The 21,554-nt window shown below is 32.9% G+C and overlaps 3 protein-coding genes and 1 long non-coding RNA gene across 7 annotated transcripts; 2 read left to right on the top strand and 2 right to left on the bottom strand.

Annotated features, from left to right (window-relative positions):
• Positions 1-1,363: 1,363 nt before the first annotated feature.
• On the top strand, positions 1,364-10,916 carry LOC126755481 (nose resistant to fluoxetine protein 6). 2 transcript variants are annotated; one of them, XM_050468073.1, is made up of 11 exons: positions 1,364-1,525; positions 1,603-1,907; positions 1,968-2,133; positions 2,197-2,343; positions 8,856-9,237; positions 9,300-9,465; positions 9,621-9,700; positions 9,892-10,005; positions 10,073-10,392; positions 10,478-10,620; positions 10,691-10,916. In XM_050468073.1, the coding sequence occupies exons 1-11, from the start codon at positions 1,447-1,449 to the stop codon at positions 10,847-10,849; spliced, it is 2,061 nt and encodes a 686-aa protein (XP_050324030.1). In that variant the 5' UTR covers positions 1,364-1,446; the 3' UTR covers positions 10,850-10,916. The 2 variants fall into 2 exon arrangements, with proteins under 2 accessions (XP_050324030.1, XP_050324029.1); XM_050468072.1 differs by having other exon boundaries at positions 1,366-1,525; positions 10,073-10,413.
• A 2,633-nt stretch (positions 10,917-13,549) lies between these two features.
• On the top strand, positions 13,550-19,578 carry LOC126756735 (receptor expression-enhancing protein 5). 3 transcript variants are annotated; one of them, XM_050470007.1, is made up of 5 exons: positions 13,550-13,760; positions 14,477-14,805; positions 16,358-16,590; positions 17,676-17,775; positions 19,004-19,578. In XM_050470007.1, the coding sequence occupies exons 2-5, from the start codon at positions 14,664-14,666 to the stop codon at positions 19,075-19,077; spliced, it is 549 nt and encodes a 182-aa protein (XP_050325964.1). In that variant the 5' UTR covers positions 13,550-13,760; positions 14,477-14,663; the 3' UTR covers positions 19,078-19,578. The 3 variants fall into 3 exon arrangements, with proteins under 3 accessions (XP_050325964.1, XP_050325965.1, XP_050325966.1); XM_050470008.1 differs by lacking the exons at positions 13,550-13,760; positions 14,477-14,805 and adding an exon at positions 15,305-15,556; XM_050470009.1 differs by lacking the exons at positions 13,550-13,760; positions 14,477-14,805 and adding an exon at positions 16,067-16,253.
• Positions 14,893-15,952, bottom strand: LOC126756737 (uncharacterized). The gene is made up of 2 exons (XR_007666634.1): positions 15,860-15,952; positions 14,893-15,123 (listed from the first exon to the last, which is right to left on the bottom strand). It is a non-coding gene; the product is annotated as an uncharacterized LOC126756737 (long non-coding RNA).
• Positions 19,579-19,967: 389 nt separating the features above from the next.
• Positions 19,968-21,130, bottom strand: LOC126756736 (probable 28S ribosomal protein S16, mitochondrial). The gene is made up of 2 exons (XM_050470011.1): positions 20,355-21,130; positions 19,968-20,296 (listed from the first exon to the last, which is right to left on the bottom strand). Exons 1-2 carry the CDS (start codon positions 20,469-20,471, stop codon positions 20,024-20,026), a joined length of 390 nt encoding a protein of 129 aa, XP_050325968.1. The 5' UTR covers positions 20,472-21,130; the 3' UTR covers positions 19,968-20,023.
• Between the last annotated feature and the right edge of the window lie 424 nt (positions 21,131-21,554).

Below are 21,554 nucleotides of genomic sequence, written 5' to 3'. Positions count from 1 at the left end.
GTACGCACGGTTGCAATTATAGACAGGAAATACAAGATAGAAACTCTACAAACTTTAACCCAGTGGCACCCAGAGGGCGCAAGAAATATAGTATGAAATGCATCCTTAATTCTTTGAAATTTGAAATGTGAAATTTAACTATCTCACAGCCGCCCAATTGTGATCCTTCAAAACCTCTGTCCCGAGAATCAGAATTGTAACCTAACATATCCTAATTTGACATATGCATATAATATGCACAAACCCGACAATGATAATTACAAATGTGCAAATAGATATGGTCTGTGGGAACTGATCTGTAAGGATCGTACCGTTATCATTACACTACTGTTTACGAATCAAATATGGAATATGGAGTATATTCCATATAAAATTAAGTGTTCTACTTAGGTATTGATAATGCAGATCCACACTTCGATACTTTTTATTTTACAAATTTTAAAGCAATAACTTTAATAATGAATACGCTCAGAAATTCTTGCTTTAAGTTAAAAAAAGTATTTACGTAGAAGGCTATGTTTTGACCAAAATGAAAATATCCATTGATTTGCAGTTAATAGATAGTGAATTGAACTTAAAAACCTATATTGTTTTAAATGAAAAACGCACTTAAGTCACAGCATCTTAACAATATGGAAAAACACTTTTCCGGTATCATATTGGGCTGACTAAATTTCTTATTTAGCAAGAGATAGACTGTTTTTGTCTGCATAATTGAGAACATAAATAATCAAAAAAGTTTATTCAGCTCGATGAAAGTATTGTTATTCTTTTATTCCCTTTAATTCTTAAGAAAAACATTTAATTTAAATTAAATAGTAAAATTCGTACTGTTCATGAAAGCTGACCGATAACAACAGAAAATTTTATTCCCCTAATCTTCTTTGTTTGTCCGTGTCACGATCTTTATCAATACTTCAACTGAAAAGTATTTTCAGATGTCTATTACAATCATAGATATGTTTGTATGTACATTTATCTTAAAAAATGTCGTAAGCCCAAACGAGAGAACGTTATATTTATAATTACAATTAATTATTAATTAATTAATCATAATTATAAATTAATTAATTATAATTATAAACGTTCTCTGCCCAAACCAAAGCCACGATCAACAATATTCGCATGTATTACTATTATGATTAATTTCCAATAAAATTAAAGATTTAAAAAAGTGCAAAATTAAGATCGTTCCATGCCAATTTTAGGGCAACAAAGGAGACTAAAGTACAGACCGTTCGTGATTACGGACGAAAGTGAATCTTCACATGCAATATTGATCTAAAAATGAACGTCACACTTTATTCGAACTGTTGAGGCGTGACACATGCAAAAACTATACTTATCAAAGACATTAAATATAAGTAGTTCCATTTCAAGTTTTGCAAGTACTCGAATCGGAAGCTTGCAATATTTTGTACATGCTTTCCAAAAGCTATTGTAAGGATGAACTACTTTAATTTATTCGTACTTGTGAATATTTTCCTAACGGCCAAATTATTTGTTGTGATAGGCCAATTCAACCGTAAGCTATACATCTCCAGAAATACATACCATATACGTACATATATCTACATATGTGTGTGGTCTTTAATTTTTTAGTGAGTGTTTACAGACAGATGCCTCCGCTTTATCAATTTGATGATTATGATCGATGTCTCGAATCGGACACTGTCACTTCCAATATTAGGGCGACTTATTGTGTTGTTTATGCAGAAATAGTAGAAAACGAGACTTCAAGACTATGGAACCAAATCACAAGTTTCTCAACAGACAGAAGGCATTATTTCAGTCATGATCGACTATTTTTTGGGGTCTGTTTAGAACGCTGTAAACAATTATTACATGGAGCGATAACATCTCCTCAACATGAATTAGTGAAAAATGGAGCTATTCGCGATACTGAGGTTAGTTGAAATATTTCGTCCATTGTGTACAAACACACATAATATCAAAATAAATTTTAGTTAGTTAACTATTATTTGAATGTTCATAAACGAGAAACTGACAATCGTATTCGATATGACAAGATGGTTAATCGTTGTCTTAATTACGATTTTCACCACAACTTTGGATTGGAATTGCGTACGAGCATCGAATACTGCGAAGAAGCGAATGTGTACTTGGAACATGGTAATTATACCCTTTGGATCATAGTACCAACGAAATGTAAAAACTTGTGTTTTATAATTTCAGACTCCTTAGATGTTACTGTTTATACAATTCTTGCTATCATTGCTTTGGTATCGATCTTTTCTACTATGTATGACTATCGTTTAAAGAAGTCGCAAATTTTAAGTAAACAAAACAACGAATTTTATAAAGTTCCACTTCAATGTTCAGGTAATAATTTATATCTATGTAATGAATAATGCCTTTGAAGTACGCCACCTTAAGAGCAAAAATTGTCCAAATCCATCTAATACTGTTCAAGCCTCTAGGTACCGAATATTTGGACCCCAGAACATATAGTTGATTTTTATTCGCAAATATCAGTCAATGTCTGAAAAATATGGTAGAATTGAAATTCAGGGATAATCCTTTCCTGACAATGGTATGTCTGTGTGCCAAAAATGGGTTGAATCCGGAAATCAGCTCTCATATATCAAACAATATGTGAGTTATCTCAATGAAAATTAAAAGAGCGTGTTTTACTCATAACAATGTATCTATGTGCCTAAAATGGATAAAATCGGGAAAACATCAGGATTTTCGAACATCCTGCTGGCATTACTCCATATGATTGGTGATTGTATGTGGTGATGAAACATTGGGAGCTTTTTAATAGTCTGTGACATGTAAATTGTATGTAGTGTTGGTTAAAATTGATAAAATCGGATCGATACTACCCCAAGCTCGTTTTTCTAACGAACCTTACGAAGAATAAGTCGGTCAGTGTGTAAGTTGCATTTTTTTTCTCTTCTCTTCTTCCTCTTCCTTACTTGTAAAATACATTTTTGTATCTGTTTGTTAAAATAGAATATATGTAGTCTTCGGATTATAAACTTATAAACTTTATTAATTTAATAGTTTATTAAACTCACTTTACATTTTAGTTTTGTTTATTAAATTCACATTTTCCACAACTTATTATTAATTTAACATTTAATTGTCAACTTATCATAACTTATTATATCTTTACATTTTAGTTTTTGTTTATTGAATTCACATTTTCCACAACTTATTATTAATTTAATATTTTCTTAAATTCACTTAACTTATCATAACTTTAATTGTCAGGCAGCGGCTTGTCTGCCACTTCTGAATACTTCTGTACTTCTGTTTTAGTCAACTATTGTCTACTATGCTCGACTGTATATTTCGAATATTGTTCGAGTGTAGTTCGAATTGATCATATGTTCGTATAGTTTTGGTCAGAGGTGCATTTAAAAGGCACGTCCGCTACGTGTGGACCTTTGACCCACAGGTTCCACTCCCACAATCGGCCGTCCTGCACCGTCATTCGCCCCGAATGAAGTGTTTCACCCCTTCATATATTCTGCTACAGAAACAGCATTTCGTGGCCCTTTGTTCTCGCTCACCCTCTAAACATCATACCTGCCGTCTATGCTTATTTTCTCTTTGTATCTTACAGATGTTCTTTTTAGCCAGTTTTGAAATGTCATCATTGGAAAATTGTTCCGTATTATGTCTTCCTTTAGTTTTCTAAAGTCACCATAAATCCTTTTCGTACTATGTTTTCTAAGAACCAAAACAACTGGAGAAGCATACCTAGAGTTGCTTTGCTTTTCACTCAACCAATTACCTATTCTCTTCTGATCAGCGCATGAAACACGTGTTGGTGTTTGGTAAAAAGGAATATTATCTATTGCCTGAATCTTTACGTTCAAATTACCTAAATCAAGATTTGATGCTGTATCTGGAGTGGTATCTTTTTCTTCAAAGGCTTCACAAAGTGCAGTAAATTCGGTTAAGGCCAAATTACTAGCAATTGCGTTGTCCTCTTCTTTCTTTATTTTAAATCTTTTATCGTCTACGAAATCGCTTTCGATTTTACTTTGACATGCATGCCTAGTCTCTAAACTATCTTCATCACTTAAACTTTTCAGCTCTTTCCTGCCGAATTCAGCGCCTTTCTCGCTAAAACAACTATTTACTTTCTTCAAAATATTATTACCCAGAATGACTTTGCATGGCAAATCATTCAACTCAGTAACATGGAAAGTTACTTCGAAATTAATCCCATCCACTTCGATATTTACTTCAAAACTACCCAGTGTACATACTTTACTGCCTTTAATCCCTCCCAGGAACAAACGATTGTCGCTAAGCTTTGAAATCCCTACACACTTATACATATCATGTCTCATCAAACACTCGTTAGTACCCGTATCAATTAGAGCACTAATTATCAAGTCACCCATCTTTATTGGTTTAAAAATGTGACTCTTACTCCAAACAGTCAAAGCGTTGCTGCGTTTTGATTCTGTTTTAATATTCACCTCGCCTCTACGATCGCAATCAAATTGACGATGACCTATCTGTCCACACTTGAAACACTTTATCTTATCACAACCGTTAGCCAAATGAGATTCACTTCCACAATTAAAACAATTTCTTTCGACCCTTGGTACCGGCGTTGATGCGCCGTGCCATGATTTCTCTCTGCTTGATGGCTGTCGAGAATCATGTACCCTCTCGTATACTCTTAGCTGCCCTTTGAGCTCTTGAATTGTTCTCGCCTGATATAAAACCGTTTTATTTACCTTCGAATCCGGGATTCCTTCAATAAAATACAAAATTAGACTCTCTTCATCTAAATTCACTGGCTTGGCAATTTCTATCAAAGTGTACAAATATTCACGAAAACTTTCATTATTTTTCTTTCGACGATTCTGTAATGTGCGATGAATATCGAGTGACGTTGGCCTCACACCGAACTCACTTCTTAATGCTGATTTTAAAGAACTAAAAGTTCTGATTCCGGTCTGGCTACGCACAAACAATTTAGCTGCCCCTCTAAGAAGCTGCCTTGCAAACACAAATTGTTGTAAACTACTCCAATTTAAAATAACCGCGTTATCCTCAAACTCTTCTAACCATTTATCAATACTGAGCTCATCTGTACCATTAAATAAAGAAATACTTCCTTCCACATCCCTCAGTGTGAACTGCGGGTTGGACACTATATTGGCTTGGCGAGAGGTTGGTGCCTCTATCATTGTCACTGAACGTAATTCACTTTCGCTTTCATCTTCATCTTCATCCTCTAACACATGTCCGAAATGTAAGAGCAACCTATCTCTTAATTCACATTTCCTACCTTGAACACTCAGTCCAATTTCTCGTAACTTATCCTTCAAGGCTACCACTGTCAAACTCAAAATATCCTGTACGTCCATTGTCTTTTCCTGTTATGTTGATTACAATTTCTAAAAAAAATATACATTTATACATACATATACATCTTAAAATATAACTTATTCTTAAGCAATATTGCATCAATTAAATATGTACATAAGTAAATACCAATTCATTTTAAGTTACAACATTTTTATGAAAGTAAATTTTACACATACATATCAGCAAATTAAATTAACAGGCATGTTTTACGCAGCATTTGTAAATGTAGCTATTTCTTATTGGAATGTACATTAACATTACTTCAACAAACTTATACCAATTTATACAAACATACATTTTTGTCATTTACATTTTTTTACTTCTGCTACTTTGTTTTAATTTCATTTCTTCAATATTTTATACATACATACATTACTCCTTTTCTTCTCTAACCATTCTTCCTCATTGTAGTTAAATTTTTGCAGCCTCGCACTTCCCAGAAAGCTTCTCTCCCTTTCTCAAAATTTTGATTACTATATTTTGTAATACATACTTAGCTCAACGGTCGCTTCACTTTAAAATTCTCCGAAGATCGTCCAATTGACGTGTTGCATGATTCTCGGAATGTTGAACTTCTTGGAAACTTACTCAGCTCGACGGTCGCTTCACTTTAAAATTCTCCGAAGATCGTCCAATTGATGTGTTGCATGATTCTCGGAATGTTGAACTTCTTGAAAACTTACTTAGCTCGAAGATCGCTTCACTTTAAAATTCTCCGAAGATCGTCCAATAGATGTGTTGCCTGATTCTCGGAATGTTGTACTTCTTGGAAACTTACTTGGCTCGACAGTCGCTTCACTTTAAAATTCCCCGAAGATCGTCCAATTGATGTGCTGCATGATTCTCGGAATGTTGAACTTCTTGGAAACTTACTCAGCTCGAAGATCGCTTCACTTTAAAATTCTCCGAAGATCGTCCAATAGATGTGTTGTTCTCGGAATGTTGTACTTCTTGGAAACTTACATATACCGTTTGCACGTCTTACATACTTATGTACACATGCTCGGAATGTTGCATATATATGTATGTACTACTCATCACTGAATTTAAATCGTTTCATCACTTTTTTTTTTTTTTTTTTTTTTTTAGCACGGCTCACACCTCGGTTGAGTCCCCATTTGTAGTCTTCGGATTATAAACTTATAAACTTTATTAATTTAATAGTTTATTAAACTCACTTTACATTTTAGTTTTGTTTATTAAATTCACATTTTCCACAACTTATTATTAATTTAACATTTAATTGTCAACTTATCATAACTTATTATATCTTTACATTTTAGTTTTTGTTTATTGAATTCACATTTTCCACAACTTATTATTAATTTAATATTTTCTTAAATTCACTTAACTTATCATAACTTTAATTGTCAGGCAGCGGCTTGTCTGCCACTTCTGAATACTTCTGTACTTCTGTTTTAGTCAACTACCTCATGGAAATAAGTATATGTGCATCAACTTAATTTCAAATTAAACTACTGCAAATGAATTGAAACTTATCAATACAATTTATTTTAATAGTAGTACAAAAAATGAACAAAAAATTAACAAAAAAAAAAGTTTTGCAATTTCAATATGCTTTTTATAAAGCAAATAAAAATTAAATATTAACAGCTCTTAGGAAATAAGTATATGTGCATAAGGATTTATTTTAAATTAATGTTAAATAACTAATTTACTTTTGTATTTTTAATAATTAATATGCTTGCCTTTTTTTAAAAATACTTGATTAATTCTATTTGGCATGGAGTCCACTAATTGTTTTAATGTTGAATGGCTTATTTCATCCCACTCAATGAGCAAAACATCTTTGAGCTGTTTAATGGTTTCAAACTGGCAGCCATTCCTATAAACTTTATTCGAAAGTATTCCCCACAAGTCTTCAATTGGATTTAAGTCGGGGCTGATCGCTGGCCACTCCAAAACAGTTATGTTTTTTGATGAAAAAAACTCCTTTGTAATGCGGGCATTGTGAATTGGGGCGTTGTCCTGTTGGAAGATCCAGGAATCTCCGTAGAGTTTCTCACCAAATTCTATCAGCACTTCATCCAACAGCTTCACGTATATTTCCGCATTTGTTTTGGTGGGAATGAAGCAAAGGGGAGACTTTCCAGCATATCCGAAAGCTGCCCAAATCATTAGCGATCCGCCACCGTGATTTCGCTTGTGTCGAGTTTGGCGGGGTTGACGTACATCGCGCCAATACTTATGACAACCATCAGGACCGTCCAAATAAAATTTTTTCTCGTCAGAAAAAATAACATTTTGGAACTCATCGGTCCAAAATTTCATTTTATCGGCAAATGCCAAGCGTGCGCTTATGTGGCGTGGCAATAGTTTAGGCACAGGTTCTCGGGACTCATACCTTATCAATTTATTTTGCGTCAAGACTTGATGGACTCTTCTCCTTGTTACATTGAGATCTAAATGCGTCTTGATTTCCAGGCATGACATGTTTTTTTGACTTGCTAGTCGCCGAATTTCTCGCTTGCACCGTTCATCAATATTAGTCGTTCTGCCGCAGCGCCTATTTGTGCCATAACTATCGGGGTTTTTAAGAAAATTACTGATGGTATTTCTATGACGATTCACTCTGGCGGCTATGTCAGTAATTTTTGTACCCGCTTCACTTAAGCCCCTTATTAATCCGCGCTCCTCTTCCGATAAATGGGTAGCACGTGGCATTCTAACCTTAAACCACATTTGGCGTAAGTATTATGTGTAACAAAAATGCACAGTAATTTTACTTACTAGTTTTCAACTAAAGATATCACCACTTCACTTAACTTCTCTTGTTTACAGTCCAAAGTGCACTAATACTTACTGCACTTATACTTATTTCCTAAGGAAAACATGAGACTGACAACAAATTGATTCTAACGGTACTAAGGATTTATATTAAAGCAGAATTATGCACATGGAAATGAAACAAAAAATACAACAAAAACCATTTGCATACCTAAGAGATTGATACCGTTATTGAGAGAAAAGAAATCGCTCAATACAATAATGCACATATACTTCTTTCCCTGAGGTATTGTCTACTATGCTCGACTGTATATTTCGAATATTGTTCGAGTGTAGTTCGAATTGATCATATGTTCGTATAGTTTTGGTCAGAGGTGCATTTAAAAGGATTATATAAAGAATTTTTATATCAAATCGAATTATGCTAAGCTAAGCATTTTCCTCAACTTTAACAAGTAATCTCAAGTTCTGACGTACATACATATGTATGTATGTACAGGAATTAGCGATATAAATGCCATAACCTAATTTTTGTTTATTCAAATATGACCGAAAGTTTTAGTCTTTTTTTGATTTATTCGTAAAATGGATATGCTCTTTATTTAAGACGTGAAAATTTGCAGTTTGTGCCTTCTTGTTTCTGGAACCATATACCATATAAAACTCGAAGACATTCTTAAGCACATCTTTTCTTTCACAGTCAACCAGATAACAAGATAAACATAACATTATGAACATTTCAGAGCACCAACTATGGGTTTCATTTTCAATATGTCGCAACTTTTATCATATTTGTGATTCCTCAAAAAGTCGCAGCCAAACAGCAGAAGATCTCCGGTTTTTCGATGGCCTACGTGTAATTGGAGTATTTTTGGTGTTATTCGTACATTCTTTGATACTTTTCATGGCTGTGCAAGTGGATAATCCGCAATTTTATGAAACGTTTTTTTATCATCCTGAAACAGCCATTTTGGAAAATGGAGCAGCAATAATTCAAATATTTTTTGTAATGAGCGGCTTTTTACTTTATGTAAATTTCAACGAAAGAAAATTTGTGACCAGCAATACTAGCCTTATAGGTTGCGTTGTTATATATTTGAAAATATTCTTTCATCGATATTTGAGGTAATTCTGTTTATTTATCTGGGTAATACGTTTATTCAAATTCTGGAAGAAATTTGGCTTAGGCTTCTACCATCTCTAATGATGTTGATTCTTTTCAATTCTACCATGCTTGTGCGGCTACAAAATGGACCATTCTGGAGGCATTATGTGGAAGCCGAGCGCGTGTTTTGTCGCGAGTTGTGGTGGCAGAACCTACTTTTTGTGAATAATTATCTTTTGAAAGAGAGTGTATGTACATACATACATATACTAATATTATCTTAATGTTACATCCAATTATTTTTTTCTCCTTACGTACATACATATATGTATATGCATGTATGTATATATGTATGTACATACATATGTATATCAAATATGCAATTTATTTACACCGTACTCAGTGCTCACATCAGACATGGTACCTTGCTGCCGATATGCAACTTTTTGAATTATTCCTTATAATATTAATCATTATAAACAAGTAAGTAAATGATATATGTATATTGGCAGATTAATTTTAAAACCGTTTTAGTTCGTACCGTTTTACACCTATATTTAATAAAACTAAAAATATAATAAATATATTAATCAAATGAAATACAATATTATTTACATAGCAGCATATGTATATTTATGTATGTATGTATATGTGTTATTTTTGCAATTTTTCAGATTTCCGAAGGTACGGCTATTTGTATATTCAATTCTTTTATTATTAATGTTTTCGGTAACGGGATTTATAACCTACTTTTTGAAACTAAAACCAATATACCATACAAATCCAGAGTGAGTCTTTTTAAAGTTTTACATTTGATTACTTATTTGTTTTCATGTATGTATTTTCCAATAATAGGAACTACCGTTATATGTTTTTTCGAGATGCAGAAACTTTTTACCAAGCGTATACACCGTTCTACACAAATATTGGCGGTTACTTCTTCGGCGTAATTTCTGCTGAATTATATTTGAAGTTACGAAACCATTCGAAGCAATATCGTGGTTTACTAAAATATGAATTGAGTTGGTGGCTAATATTTCCTATAGGTTTTGGTTTAATTTTTGTTGCCGCATTTGTTATGTCGTTCGAAATCGACGAGCCATCCATTTGGACAGCTTTATTTGCAAGTTTTTATCGCAATGTGTGGGCTCTATTATGCAGCACGGCAATACTAGGCATGTGCTTGAAGTTAGGATGTGGGTCACACAAATACCTAGGTACAATCTTATTTCCTTTCATTAATGTAAAATGATTTTTCAGGGATCGTGTACGAGTTTTGCCGTCGTCCAGTTCTCCGGACTTTATCCAAGTTATCATATCAAGCGTTTCTTTGGCACTTGGTCGTTCTACGTTTAATTGGCGGTTTCTATAGACAACCAATTTATATAAATCGCTTTTATTTGGTAATCGTATACGAGTAACATATGTACATCGATTATGTAGTTAAAAGCAATTTTAAAACATTTGTTACAGATTTGCCAGATTGTAGTTGCGTTTGTATTGACACAAGCCGTTGCCTTTGTTTTCGCACTATTTTTTGAATACCCTGTTGCAGCAATAATTAAATATATTTTGCCTTATTATAAGGACGAAAGGAATCAAGACAAGAGAGATGTCTATAATTTAAACTGAGTTGTATTATGTAAAAATTAGCACTGTAAAATTGTGTCAAGTGATCAATAAATATCTCTGTTTTATATATGAATGTGTATATTAGAGCGGGTTGAATTACAAGGATCAAAAAACACAAAAATCGCGTTTCCAGCAAATGTTCTACGGATCATTCTGAACAACTTTGCCTAAGAGATTATGGGTCAAAAACCGGTTTCGAGACAGCGATTTTTAAGGCGCTCTATTTCATTTGAAATCATAAATGTGTGTGTTTATTACATATGTACATATTTAAGGGGTGAGTAGGGTAATCTTTTTTACATTTTTTTACATCTTCTGTTCCCTTATACCCTTAGAATTAATGTAGAAACCCACTTTACCATTCGAAGGTTTCGAAAAAGGTCCAAAAATGGTAATACCGCTCGACGTTCGGAGCACTCGGAGTGCACACCCTAAACTCTAAAGGCGTTTTACTCAAAACACACTTTATTAAACTGGCGGACGTGATTCCGGTCGAACTACTCAACCGATTTGCATAATTTTTTTTTTAATGTTCACAAAACGCCTGGCTATCGTCCCTATATTTTTTATAATTTATTGACAATGTTATGAAAAAATTTATGTAAAAAAACATGGGGAAAAATTTTAAAAAACTTTTTTATTTATCAACATTTCTTCATGATTCTAGTAAGGACGATAACCATTCACACACTTTTTAAGAATAAATTGGTTTTTTGCGTTTCAGATGATCCAAACATGAGAAATCGTTTCCGCCAGTGAAAAAAACGCATCTCATTCACCCAGCCATTTCTACGACAGATGTCATAAAAAAATTCCGAAAATTTTTTTTATATACTCCACGATATACCTCATGATACATATCTAAAAAAAAGTTCTATTGTAGAATAAAAATTTCTATGAAAAAAAATGTCAGAAAAACAAGCCAGATTACCCTACTGACCCCTTAAATTACAATTATCCCAAGAATGATAGAATACAAGATTACGACCTCACCTCACGACATCACCACTGTGATTACGACGACCGCCATTACGAAACGTCATAGTACCGTGTTGAGAAGAACAAGAGTGAAAAACTGTCAAATGGCTTGCAAATTGTAAACAGAAAAGTAAACACTTTTGTAAATTCGCAAAATATTATTAATTCTTTCGATTTTAATGAAAAGTTTTAGTGAAGCGATTGAATATTGTTCAGTGAAAAGATTTGAATCATTTCTAAAGAAATATATCGGCCTATTGATAATAAAATTGTCTATTAAGTTGTGATTCAAATGAAGAAGACGTTTCTTGTGTTGTATATAAATATATACATATGTATATTATAAGTTCAGATGTATCAGATGTATGAAGTTATGATAAAAGAATTGTGAAATTATATTGAAGATATATTTGTAACATATTTTTAACCTATCGTCAACTTATTCCAAATAACGTGAATGATTAAATCAATTGTGTTTATGATATTTCAGTCTTTCTTTTATTGTACATAAACAGATATTTATATTAGTAATAATTCTAATATAAATATGAAAATAAATTAACTTAATGTATAAAACTAAAACTACTTATATCTTTTCTCGCAACAATATTCTAAACATTCCACTGAAATTTTTCCTGCAAAGACGAATGAATTAATATTATTTTGGGAATTTCCAAAAGTGTTTACAATTTGTATGCATTTCTATGCTTATTCTTCTCAACGCAAAACAGTTACGTCACGAAATTGTTGCACAATGTATTTGTTTTTGTAAGAATTGTCACGAGCTAAACCGAAAAAACTAACGGTAAACTAGTGTCGTAATCTTATATTCTATCATTCTTGAATTATCCTAAACATACATATAGTTAACTATTAGAGATCTTGTCACATAGATTGTTGTTTCGTTGCTTTAAAGTAGCAATACACGACACACTTGTGTTCTCGATCGGTACGAAATCCTTTCGCCAGAGAATGCGTTCAGACGATGACTAGTTTTATCGCTCAAGTGCTGAACACAATGCAAACGACATCTGTCAAATATTAAAATACATACGTTCTTATACACACAGTTATTTTGGCAGCTGCACGACTACACGACTGCAGGCCGACAGTTGTCGTTCTCGCTAACTTCAACATATTCCAGAGAACATAAAAACATATTTACCTATTTACTTATTTTTTGCATAAAAAATTTCACTTTGAACAAAATATCAAAATTTCATTGAAGTGAAAGGTATTAGTATGGCCACAACGAAATTGTGTGCATACAAAATGGACAACTGCGTTGTTTTGTGTACATGCCGGCCATTGTTATGTTGCTGCCTTCTTACAAATGTTCATGTAGCAGCCTTCACGACGCCATTTTCAGTTCACTGTCGTGCTGCTGCAGTCTGTCGCGGTCATTGCGTTCAGCACTAGATTGTCAAAAAATTAAATGTATTGCCACTTTTTTTAAATGATGGTCAACAATGATAGTAACAGCGCTAGAAAACGAAGAAAATGCCCGCGACCATTTTAAAACCGTGGTTCAATATGTGATATTTAGTAATCTTCACGCATAACACTAAGCATGTTATGTAGTTGCAATTTAATTAGACCTATGCGAATACAACTCTTCATATATACAAAATGTCACAAAAAAGAAACCTCAATATTCTTGATTGAATAATCTCTACCCTTCGAAATGTCAAAAAGAGTTTAGTGCTGTGAATGTAAATAATTGTAATTATATTTGGCACGCTCATTATACGTATATAAAAAATATAAATTTAGATTTGTTAAAATCTTTTTGCTTTCTTCTGGAATCTTCTCATAAAGTTCATAGCTGCTTGTTTTCTATAAACTTTTGGGTGTGAATGGTTGCAAAAATATATTGAAACTTTTTTTCGAAGACCACTGTCAAACTGATAGACATGTCCTTTCGTCATATGAGGTATGAGTTCTTTAATCTTAGTAAGATCCAATAACTCTTAAAAACTATTTGAAGAGCATAGCACAATCTATCCAATTTATGATGCCAATGAACTAATTTAGAAAGTATTTCAATTATTTAGACTGTGTTCATACATACACAGTACACAGTACATAAATCTTGCCATTATCGTTACTAACCATAGCCAAAATTCGGCACCTTACAAGAATAAAATAATATACATAAATATTTTTGCAAATAAATATTGAAAGCAAATTTTGTCAATTGGAGCAATTTGTCTCAGTGCCGATTCAGTTTCGGAATTAACCCAAATTTTTATTTTCATAAGAGCTGTTTGTGATCTAATTTGTTTAAATTACTGGTTGTTTTAACCCTCTCATGCCCGAATTAAATGTTATGACTGAAAATTTTTCTTTTCGACACAAGATATAACACTTTAAAGTGCATTTAACGCTTCATGGTACCATATAATATCGAGAAATGTACTTGCAGGCATACATTTTTTCTTTAGGTAGAAAATGTTTACTTTCAAGTAAATTTAAATCATTAATAAATTCTTTTAATAGTAATCTAATTACAACGTATATATTATGCTAAAATAATGGGCAAACATTATTTCTTCAATATTGCTAAAGTATCAATTTATTCGCCATAATTACAAACTCAAATATTAAAATATTCAACCAAAATTGTTATTCCATTTTAATTTCAAGCAGACCAATTATAATAATTTCAACATCACTGTTGGCATTTCATTTGCTTACGTCAATAGAAACTGTGCGAAAGCAAAACGTCAAAAAAGAAGAAAAGTTAGATTTTGGAAAATTGGAAGCATCGTACTCCCTGGCAGATAAGAAGCAGTAAAATAGCGACTGAAAACAACAAAATTTTTCATAATTAAAGATGGCACAGAAGGCTCAGGAATTAGCAGAAAAATACCGGAAATCGGTTGAAGAAGCCCTCAACGACCGAAGCAAACCTTGGACACAAGCATTTGAAATTGTTGAGTCAAAAACAAACGTTCCAAGATTATATTTATTTTTGGGTGAGTAGGATGTAGCCGATTTGTTTTTGCCGCTTGGTTGACGACACGATGGTTATGTCTACGTCATTGTCAACGTAGACAGTAATATAATTAAAAATAGTACTATTTTTATTTAAATATAATTTTTTGTACAGAAAGTATATCTTAAAAAGACGTTTAGAAGCTATCGCATGCATGAAGAGCTTGATATCACGAATTCCAATTATTCCATTCTTGTTCACATTTCTCTTTTACATCAAATACTTGACTTTTACAGGTTAAAACGGAATTACTCATAATTTGATCATTTCTCCATTCTCTTATTTCTTGTAAAAAGATCTGCAAATATAGTAAGGTAGAAAATTTATTTAAATGCGATGTGTTTTAATTCGCTTATTATGTTTCATACACATGTTCGTATCTGTGATCTTTATTCCGATAGGTGCATATGAAATCGGTAACACCCTACAATTGGTTGACGTCACAGTGATAAGTGTTTATCAGCCCATTAAAAATAAATAAATTCGTGGCAAAAAAATGTTCTTTTGAGTATACTGACAATTCATCATTACCAATTTGTTATTTTCGGTGTTTTTGATACAACCCAGCTATTTTGCAAATATAAATGATTGAAATAAATGCAGAGCTGAATCTAAGTTTTACATTAAGATTAAGATATTCAACATGTGGATTTGGGAATATTTTATAAATTATCGAAGACGTGAAAAGCATATAAAGGCTCTCAGTGAGCCCGTTGTTACATTTGGAACTGGTTTGTATATAAATAATGCATAGAGAGATTGTTTTATTTTGTTTATTATATACAAATGTCTACCAAATTTTTTCTACATGAGATCTATTAACTGTAAATTTAATTTCAATATTTGAATAATATTGCAAACATGTAGATCAGATGGATAGAAATACAAAATAATGGGACAAACAATCTTCATTTTGACTTTTGAAAAACTTCTTTTTCGGATTGTTAAACTGATGAAAAATAATAATGATTGAATTTCTTTGTCATCTATCAATAAGATGAACAAAACAATTGGCTGGGTATCATGAATATTACCTTTGTTCTCTCTCTGTACAAAAGCGTTTTCAATTCATTAGCTCAATAGCTCACTACACTTTACTGACAAGCGGCTGTTAAGGCACATTTAATTTATGTATTTACGTGGCAAAGCAGACAAGAAATTTTAATTAGCGGTGAAATAGTACAACTGTTCGTTTATATTATAGCTCATTGAACTTTCATCTTCACAGATGAAAATCTACAGAAAATATTTTATACGAAAACTAGACGCTTTCTGAATTCCGTGCCAATATAATACTCTTGCAATTCGCAGAAATCCCTTGATCAAATTAATTTGTCGCTATCCGTCAGCAAGCAACAAGGAAAATGTTCGAGCCGTTACAAGAAAAGCTTTTGCAAATGTATCGCGAGCATACAACTATGACAATTGGTTAATAAAAGCAAAAAATTAGGTTTATTTTATTTACATCTGCTTTCAGATACATATTGAATGAGTGTTAGTTACTAATAATTTCTTATACAAAAATATTTCAGGCGCTGTTGCATTTTGTGCCTTGTACTTAATTTTCGGGTATGGTGCACAATTGCTGTGCAATACAATTGGCGTTGCCTATCCTGCTTACATCTCCATACATGCCATAGAGTCGAGTACAAAATTGGATGATACTAGATGGTTAATTTACTGGGTGACTTATGCCATATTGTCATTAATTGAATACTTCTCCGGTTTTCTTACTTCGGTCATACCTTTTTACTGGTTGCTTAAGGTGAGTGCCATATTTAAATTATACTTTTGCGATTTCAAATAGAATATTCAGTTTTTTATACATCATTAAAATCTTTAAAATAGTAGCGGACCAAATTTAATGTCACTTAAAATTTCTGCAGAAGACTAAAATGGTTAAAATGTTTGTTTTTTTAAGGCCGCGTTTAATTAATATGTTTTATGATTACATAGTTGATATCCTCCAATATGTAATGGTTAAATTTTTTACAAATACATGAGATAATTATTGTTTACTTAAAATAACGAAATATATTGAAATTTAAGTAAAAACAAGAAATTAATTTTATCATATAAAATGTGCTGAGAAAATTGAATTCGTGCCATCACTCTGGGCTAAAAATTTTGAAAAAGTGTGCGGGGTCTCGCCCTCTAATAACTTTAATATATGTATGTATGTACATATCCCCTACACCACTTCAACTATAATAACCAAATTCGGCCAGAAAAATATTATAAGTCCTACAGAGAGTGTGAAATTGGATGAAATCGAAATATAATCCTGCTCACTCCCCATATAACGGTACTGTTAAAAACTACTAAAAGTGCAATAAATCAATAACTAAATACGCCAGAGACATTAAATTCAATCCCCGAGGTGCCGAATATGTGGACCCTAGTACTTATAGTTGAGTTTTGACCGAAAATATTGTTCAGTGTATGGAATATTTCCATTTCTTTGGAGAGAATACTTTCCTGATTGTAGTTTCGGGTCAATATTTACATGAGCCCCCTTATACCTAATATAAATATTTTCGAACTTCCTGGTGACTATACTGCATATATCGGACAACATGTGAGTTATCTCTCCCCATATAATGAATATCAGGATTTTCGAATATATGACTGACTTGTTCGCAAATTCAGAATAAAACAAAAAATGAAACACTCTCAAAAATAATAATTGCAAACAAAGGTTGAGCCAGAAGAGTTTTCAAAATGCATATATGTATGCAACGAGTCTTTTTTTATATTTTTATTACTATAGCAGTCCCTTTTTGAATAACTGTTTTTTATTAGAATATTTGAGATATTACAATACATACTATTTTATTTTGTATTTTTTAGTGCGCATTCTTAATTTGGTGTATGCTGCCTATCGAAAGGAATGGTTCCTTCGTCATCTACCACAGCGTCGTACGCCCATATTTTCTGAAGCACCACCGAGGTAATTTTTTTCTCTTATTTTATACACTCGCAACATGTTGCAGCGAGTGCGAGTATATTAGTTTTGTTCTAAATATTATTTGTAATTCCTGAAACTAGTATAGATAGTTATCAGTAGGGAGCTGTCTCTATGGTTTAACAATTGTTGAAAAGTGTACGTGGTTTCGCGAACTTCTAAAGCTATATTAACCACATTTCTTTCTAAATTTCTACCATAAATGGAAAGATTTTGAAAAAAAGTTAAAAAAACTGATAACTCTAATGAAAAACGTCGAAAGCAACAAATTGTGCAGAAAAGGTATTAGGGGGAATTTGGTATAAAAAGTAGACAATGCACAAAATTTATACCAAATTTGGTGAATTTCAAATCATTTAATATATTTTGAAATTGGCCAATTCGAGATACCAAGTGGAGTCAAGTCCTTCTTCACTTGATCTCACCAATAGGGTGTAGGTCTTCGTCTTCCTATCCTTCCTCTCTACTGATTCAAAAACCTTCTAAACTGGAGTGTACTCTTTCATCTGGACAAGATGACTTAGCTACCGCTGCCGCTATCTCTTCATTCGCTGAACTATGTCAATGTCGCCGTATATCTCTTACAGCTCATCGTTCCATCGACTGCGGTAGTCGCCATTGCCACTGTGCAGAGGACTGCTGGTTCCCAAATAGGCGTAATCGGACCACAGTCACGCCCACAAAACGCCAATAATCGGAAAATTTCTAAATTGCCATAACTAAGCCGAAAATAATGACATGGTACAAAACAATATAATTTTGTACAACGAATCATATTACGGATCTTTTCTTATCTTTGAAATATTATCGTGGCTTCGCCTCTTGGCTTAAAGTATATATCTTCCAAACCATTAAAGCTATATCACTCAAATTTGTATAGGACAAATCCCTTCAACATCTCTTACAATAGGTGAAAATTAGCTAATAACCCCGCCAACTGCCCATATGACGGTTTTATGAAAAGAACTAAAAGTACGCTAACTCACTAACTGAATGCATCAGAGACATTAAATTTTATATTCGGGACGGTGCAAAAGAACTTTATACGAGCCAATATAAAAATTGGAAAAGTGGGCAAAATTGTACTACAACCACGCTTACTACCACTCATATTCATATTTCATATAAACGTATCACAATATATTATTTCTAACATACAAGTAATATTTATTTTAATTAATATATAATAATAAACATATCTTTCGTTTTCCAGCTGCTGACGAATTTATTGATAAAGTGGCAGCAAAAGCTAAGGACTCTATTCATAGTATCACCAAACAAGATTAAATTATTGGAGGCAATTTGCAGCATTACTTTTTACTTGAGGTGATTGCTTGCATATCCTGAAAAAGTAAACTCATGTAAGAATGTAAACTAAACGGGAGCTGGAGGAGGGACACAACAAAAAAACGTATGAAACAAAGACGGAAACTACAAAGAACAAAGACATAGTAAAAAATATTTCACATGGCAACATTTCTTTATATATGGCTTCGCGGAGTTTCTGAGCCCACATCTTTTAATTAAATTAAATCAACAATAAAATTTTTAGTATACCGTTTTTAGAAATCACGAATACAAGAGCTACGTATAAACCGGAAAAATCATGTGTATTGTGCATTTTAAGTCCAATATTTGAATGTCTTAAGAATACGTACGCAATAAAAGAAGTAATTGCACTGCTATTATGCACCTAAGCTGCAGATTATCATCACTATTCGTTGCTTTTAAAATTTTGTATTTGAATCAAAATTTTTATTGTAAGAAATTAAATATAACAGTAAATAATTGGTGGCTTTTTGCTTGAAAACATAATATAAAACTGTTTTGTATTTGGGGCCAATTGATGTACATAGTTTAAATGAAACACATGTTTGTAGAATACTTCGTCTGCTCCTAATATATTGTTCCAGGATTACTCATCATGTTGTTGTAGTGTTTTTGGCGATTAAACAGAATCGCTAACAGGCCGTTCCCACTACAGTCGGAACCGGAATGGACCAGGATTTTTATCCGACCAAGGACTGTCAACTCGGCACCATTCCCCGATATTCTTCAGGAATGTTTACAACAACATCCTTAATAGGGTGTCTTATGTGCACCTCATTCTGGGACTAAATTCGAATTTTACTGTACCAATTTGTCTTAAGGTGTAAATTTCTATCAATTAAAACACATTTTTTTATACATTTTAGCATTTATTTCACTAGATTTGACGAATAAATAATAATTTCTACGCTTCAACTGGATCCTTTCCTTCAATTGTTCCATCTTCGGCAACTTTTTGCCTGTTTCGCCAGGCGGTCATATAAGTGCGTGGATGAATGGGCAAAAAACCTGCAATACCCAATAGTTCTGCTGTTGGTGTGGACAGGTGAGCCCCTCGACCCAACCAATAGCGGATACGTTCAAAATTAAACGAAACCAAACGTTCATCCTTCTGATTTGGCATTGGATCATAAGTACCAACTTGTTCTATTACTGGCTGGTGTTGATTTTTTCGCCTCTACAAAAGATGTCACACTTTAATAAAAACCAAACTATATTTTTTTTGCGATGCTTACCTCCATAACGACAACATGGTAGAAAGGACGATTTGTGCAACCCAATCGGACAAAGCGGATAATTTTAGCAGAATGTTTATAGTAGCGCCCTATGCCGCTTGATGGAGATAATGACATCTTTTTTAGTTTTAGTTCTTATAATTAATGTACAATAAAGTTATATTGGAACTTGCTTAAGTTGAATGTTACGAAAACACGAGCGATTAATGTAATCGAATATACGAATATTTTGACAACGAATCAGCTGCTTGCAGCAGTGTAGCCATTAAATATATTTTCTAGGCAACGTGATTGAGTAAAAATTTAATCTACGAAACCTCTCTTTAAAAAGTGAATGTTCTTTGTAAAACGTATTACATGTATAAATGCCCTAAATTATGGATTGATATCAAACAAATATTTTTACAACAATTTGGGAGATTTATTTGCTTTGCCCTGAATCTAAGTAAGTCCGCGATTACATGAGGCAACTTTTGTTGCTAATTCTCGGGCGATGCTCTTTTGCTGTCGCCCATTACCTTCACACGAGCAACTTGTGTTGCGCAACTCTGTTCGAGTTTTTTTCTCATTCTCTTTCACTTTACTTTAACCCATTGTCGTTTCTTTTTCCTTATAGGTATTTGGGCCACTCAATCACATATATTAATCAGCTCTGTCAATTAAGAAATACATTTTATTTATTAAAACAAAGATATATCACCCTTTTTACTATCGTCTGAATCAATTTGTATGGCTTCCTCCATACATTTCACAATATCTTTAATTAATTCGATTTTTTCGTCATACTCCATTTTCTAAAATATTTATATTATATTATGTATATTTGTATACATATTTCCAAATTACTCACCAAAAGATCAAAAAAAGATACGCAAATGCAACTATGTACTACGAAAGAAAGAACACGAATGCCGAAAAACGTCGCAGCGAACTGTTACGAATAAGAACACAAAGCGAGTTGCTGAACACTGGAAACTCGGCGCGATTCTCCTCTCCTCGTCGCCCCCTCGCCTATAAACCAAGAGTTGCCGCAACAAAAGTTGCCTCGTGTAATAGCGCTCTAACTAGAGATTACATTAGCGTAATGAGCCTTTGAATGCGTCGACGGTTCTCATGGCTGATTCGCTTCGTTTTGCTTCGACAGATAAATTTGAATTATTTTGTATGAGTACGTTCCCATAAAACGAAGCTGTGACAATC

The sequence above is a fragment of the Bactrocera neohumeralis genome, chromosome 4 (assembly GCF_024586455.1).
Source record: "Bactrocera neohumeralis isolate Rockhampton chromosome 4, APGP_CSIRO_Bneo_wtdbg2-racon-allhic-juicebox.fasta_v2, whole genome shotgun sequence".
Lineage (NCBI taxonomy): Eukaryota > Metazoa > Arthropoda > Insecta > Diptera > Tephritidae > Bactrocera > Bactrocera neohumeralis.
This window is presented reverse-complemented; position numbering and strand designations above follow the sequence as displayed.

What these genes read in the sequence shown, in the direction of transcription:
- LOC126756736 (XM_050470011.1), bottom strand. Translation starts at nt 20,471, where the DNA reads ATGTCATTATCTCCATCAAGCGGCATAGGGCGCTACTATAAACATTCT. An exon ending in ACCATGTTGTCGTTATGGAG is followed by an intron (nt 20,297 to 20,354) that starts GTAAGCATCGCA and finishes CATCTTTTGTAG; the next exon opens with AGGCGAAAAAATCAACACCA.
- LOC126755481 (XM_050468072.1), top strand. Translation starts at nt 1,447, where the DNA reads ATGAACTACTTTAATTTATTCGTACTTGTGAATATTTTCCTAACGGCC. An exon ending in TTCTTTCATCGATATTTGAG is followed by an intron (nt 9,238 to 9,299) that starts GTAATTCTGTTT and finishes AATTTGGCTTAG; the next exon opens with GCTTCTACCATCTCTAATGA. An exon ending in CATGTGCTTGAAGTTAGGAT is followed by an intron (nt 10,414 to 10,477) that starts GTGGGTCACACA and finishes ATGATTTTTCAG; the next exon opens with GGATCGTGTACGAGTTTTGC.
- LOC126756735 (XM_050470007.1), top strand. Translation starts at nt 14,664, where the DNA reads ATGGCACAGAAGGCTCAGGAATTAGCAGAAAAATACCGGAAATCGGTT. An exon ending in AAGATTATATTTATTTTTGG is followed by an intron (nt 14,806 to 16,357) that starts GTGAGTAGGATG and finishes AAAATATTTCAG; the next exon opens with GCGCTGTTGCATTTTGTGCC. An exon ending in TTTTCTGAAGCACCACCGAG is followed by an intron (nt 17,776 to 19,003) that starts GTAATTTTTTTC and finishes TTCGTTTTCCAG; the next exon opens with CTGCTGACGAATTTATTGAT.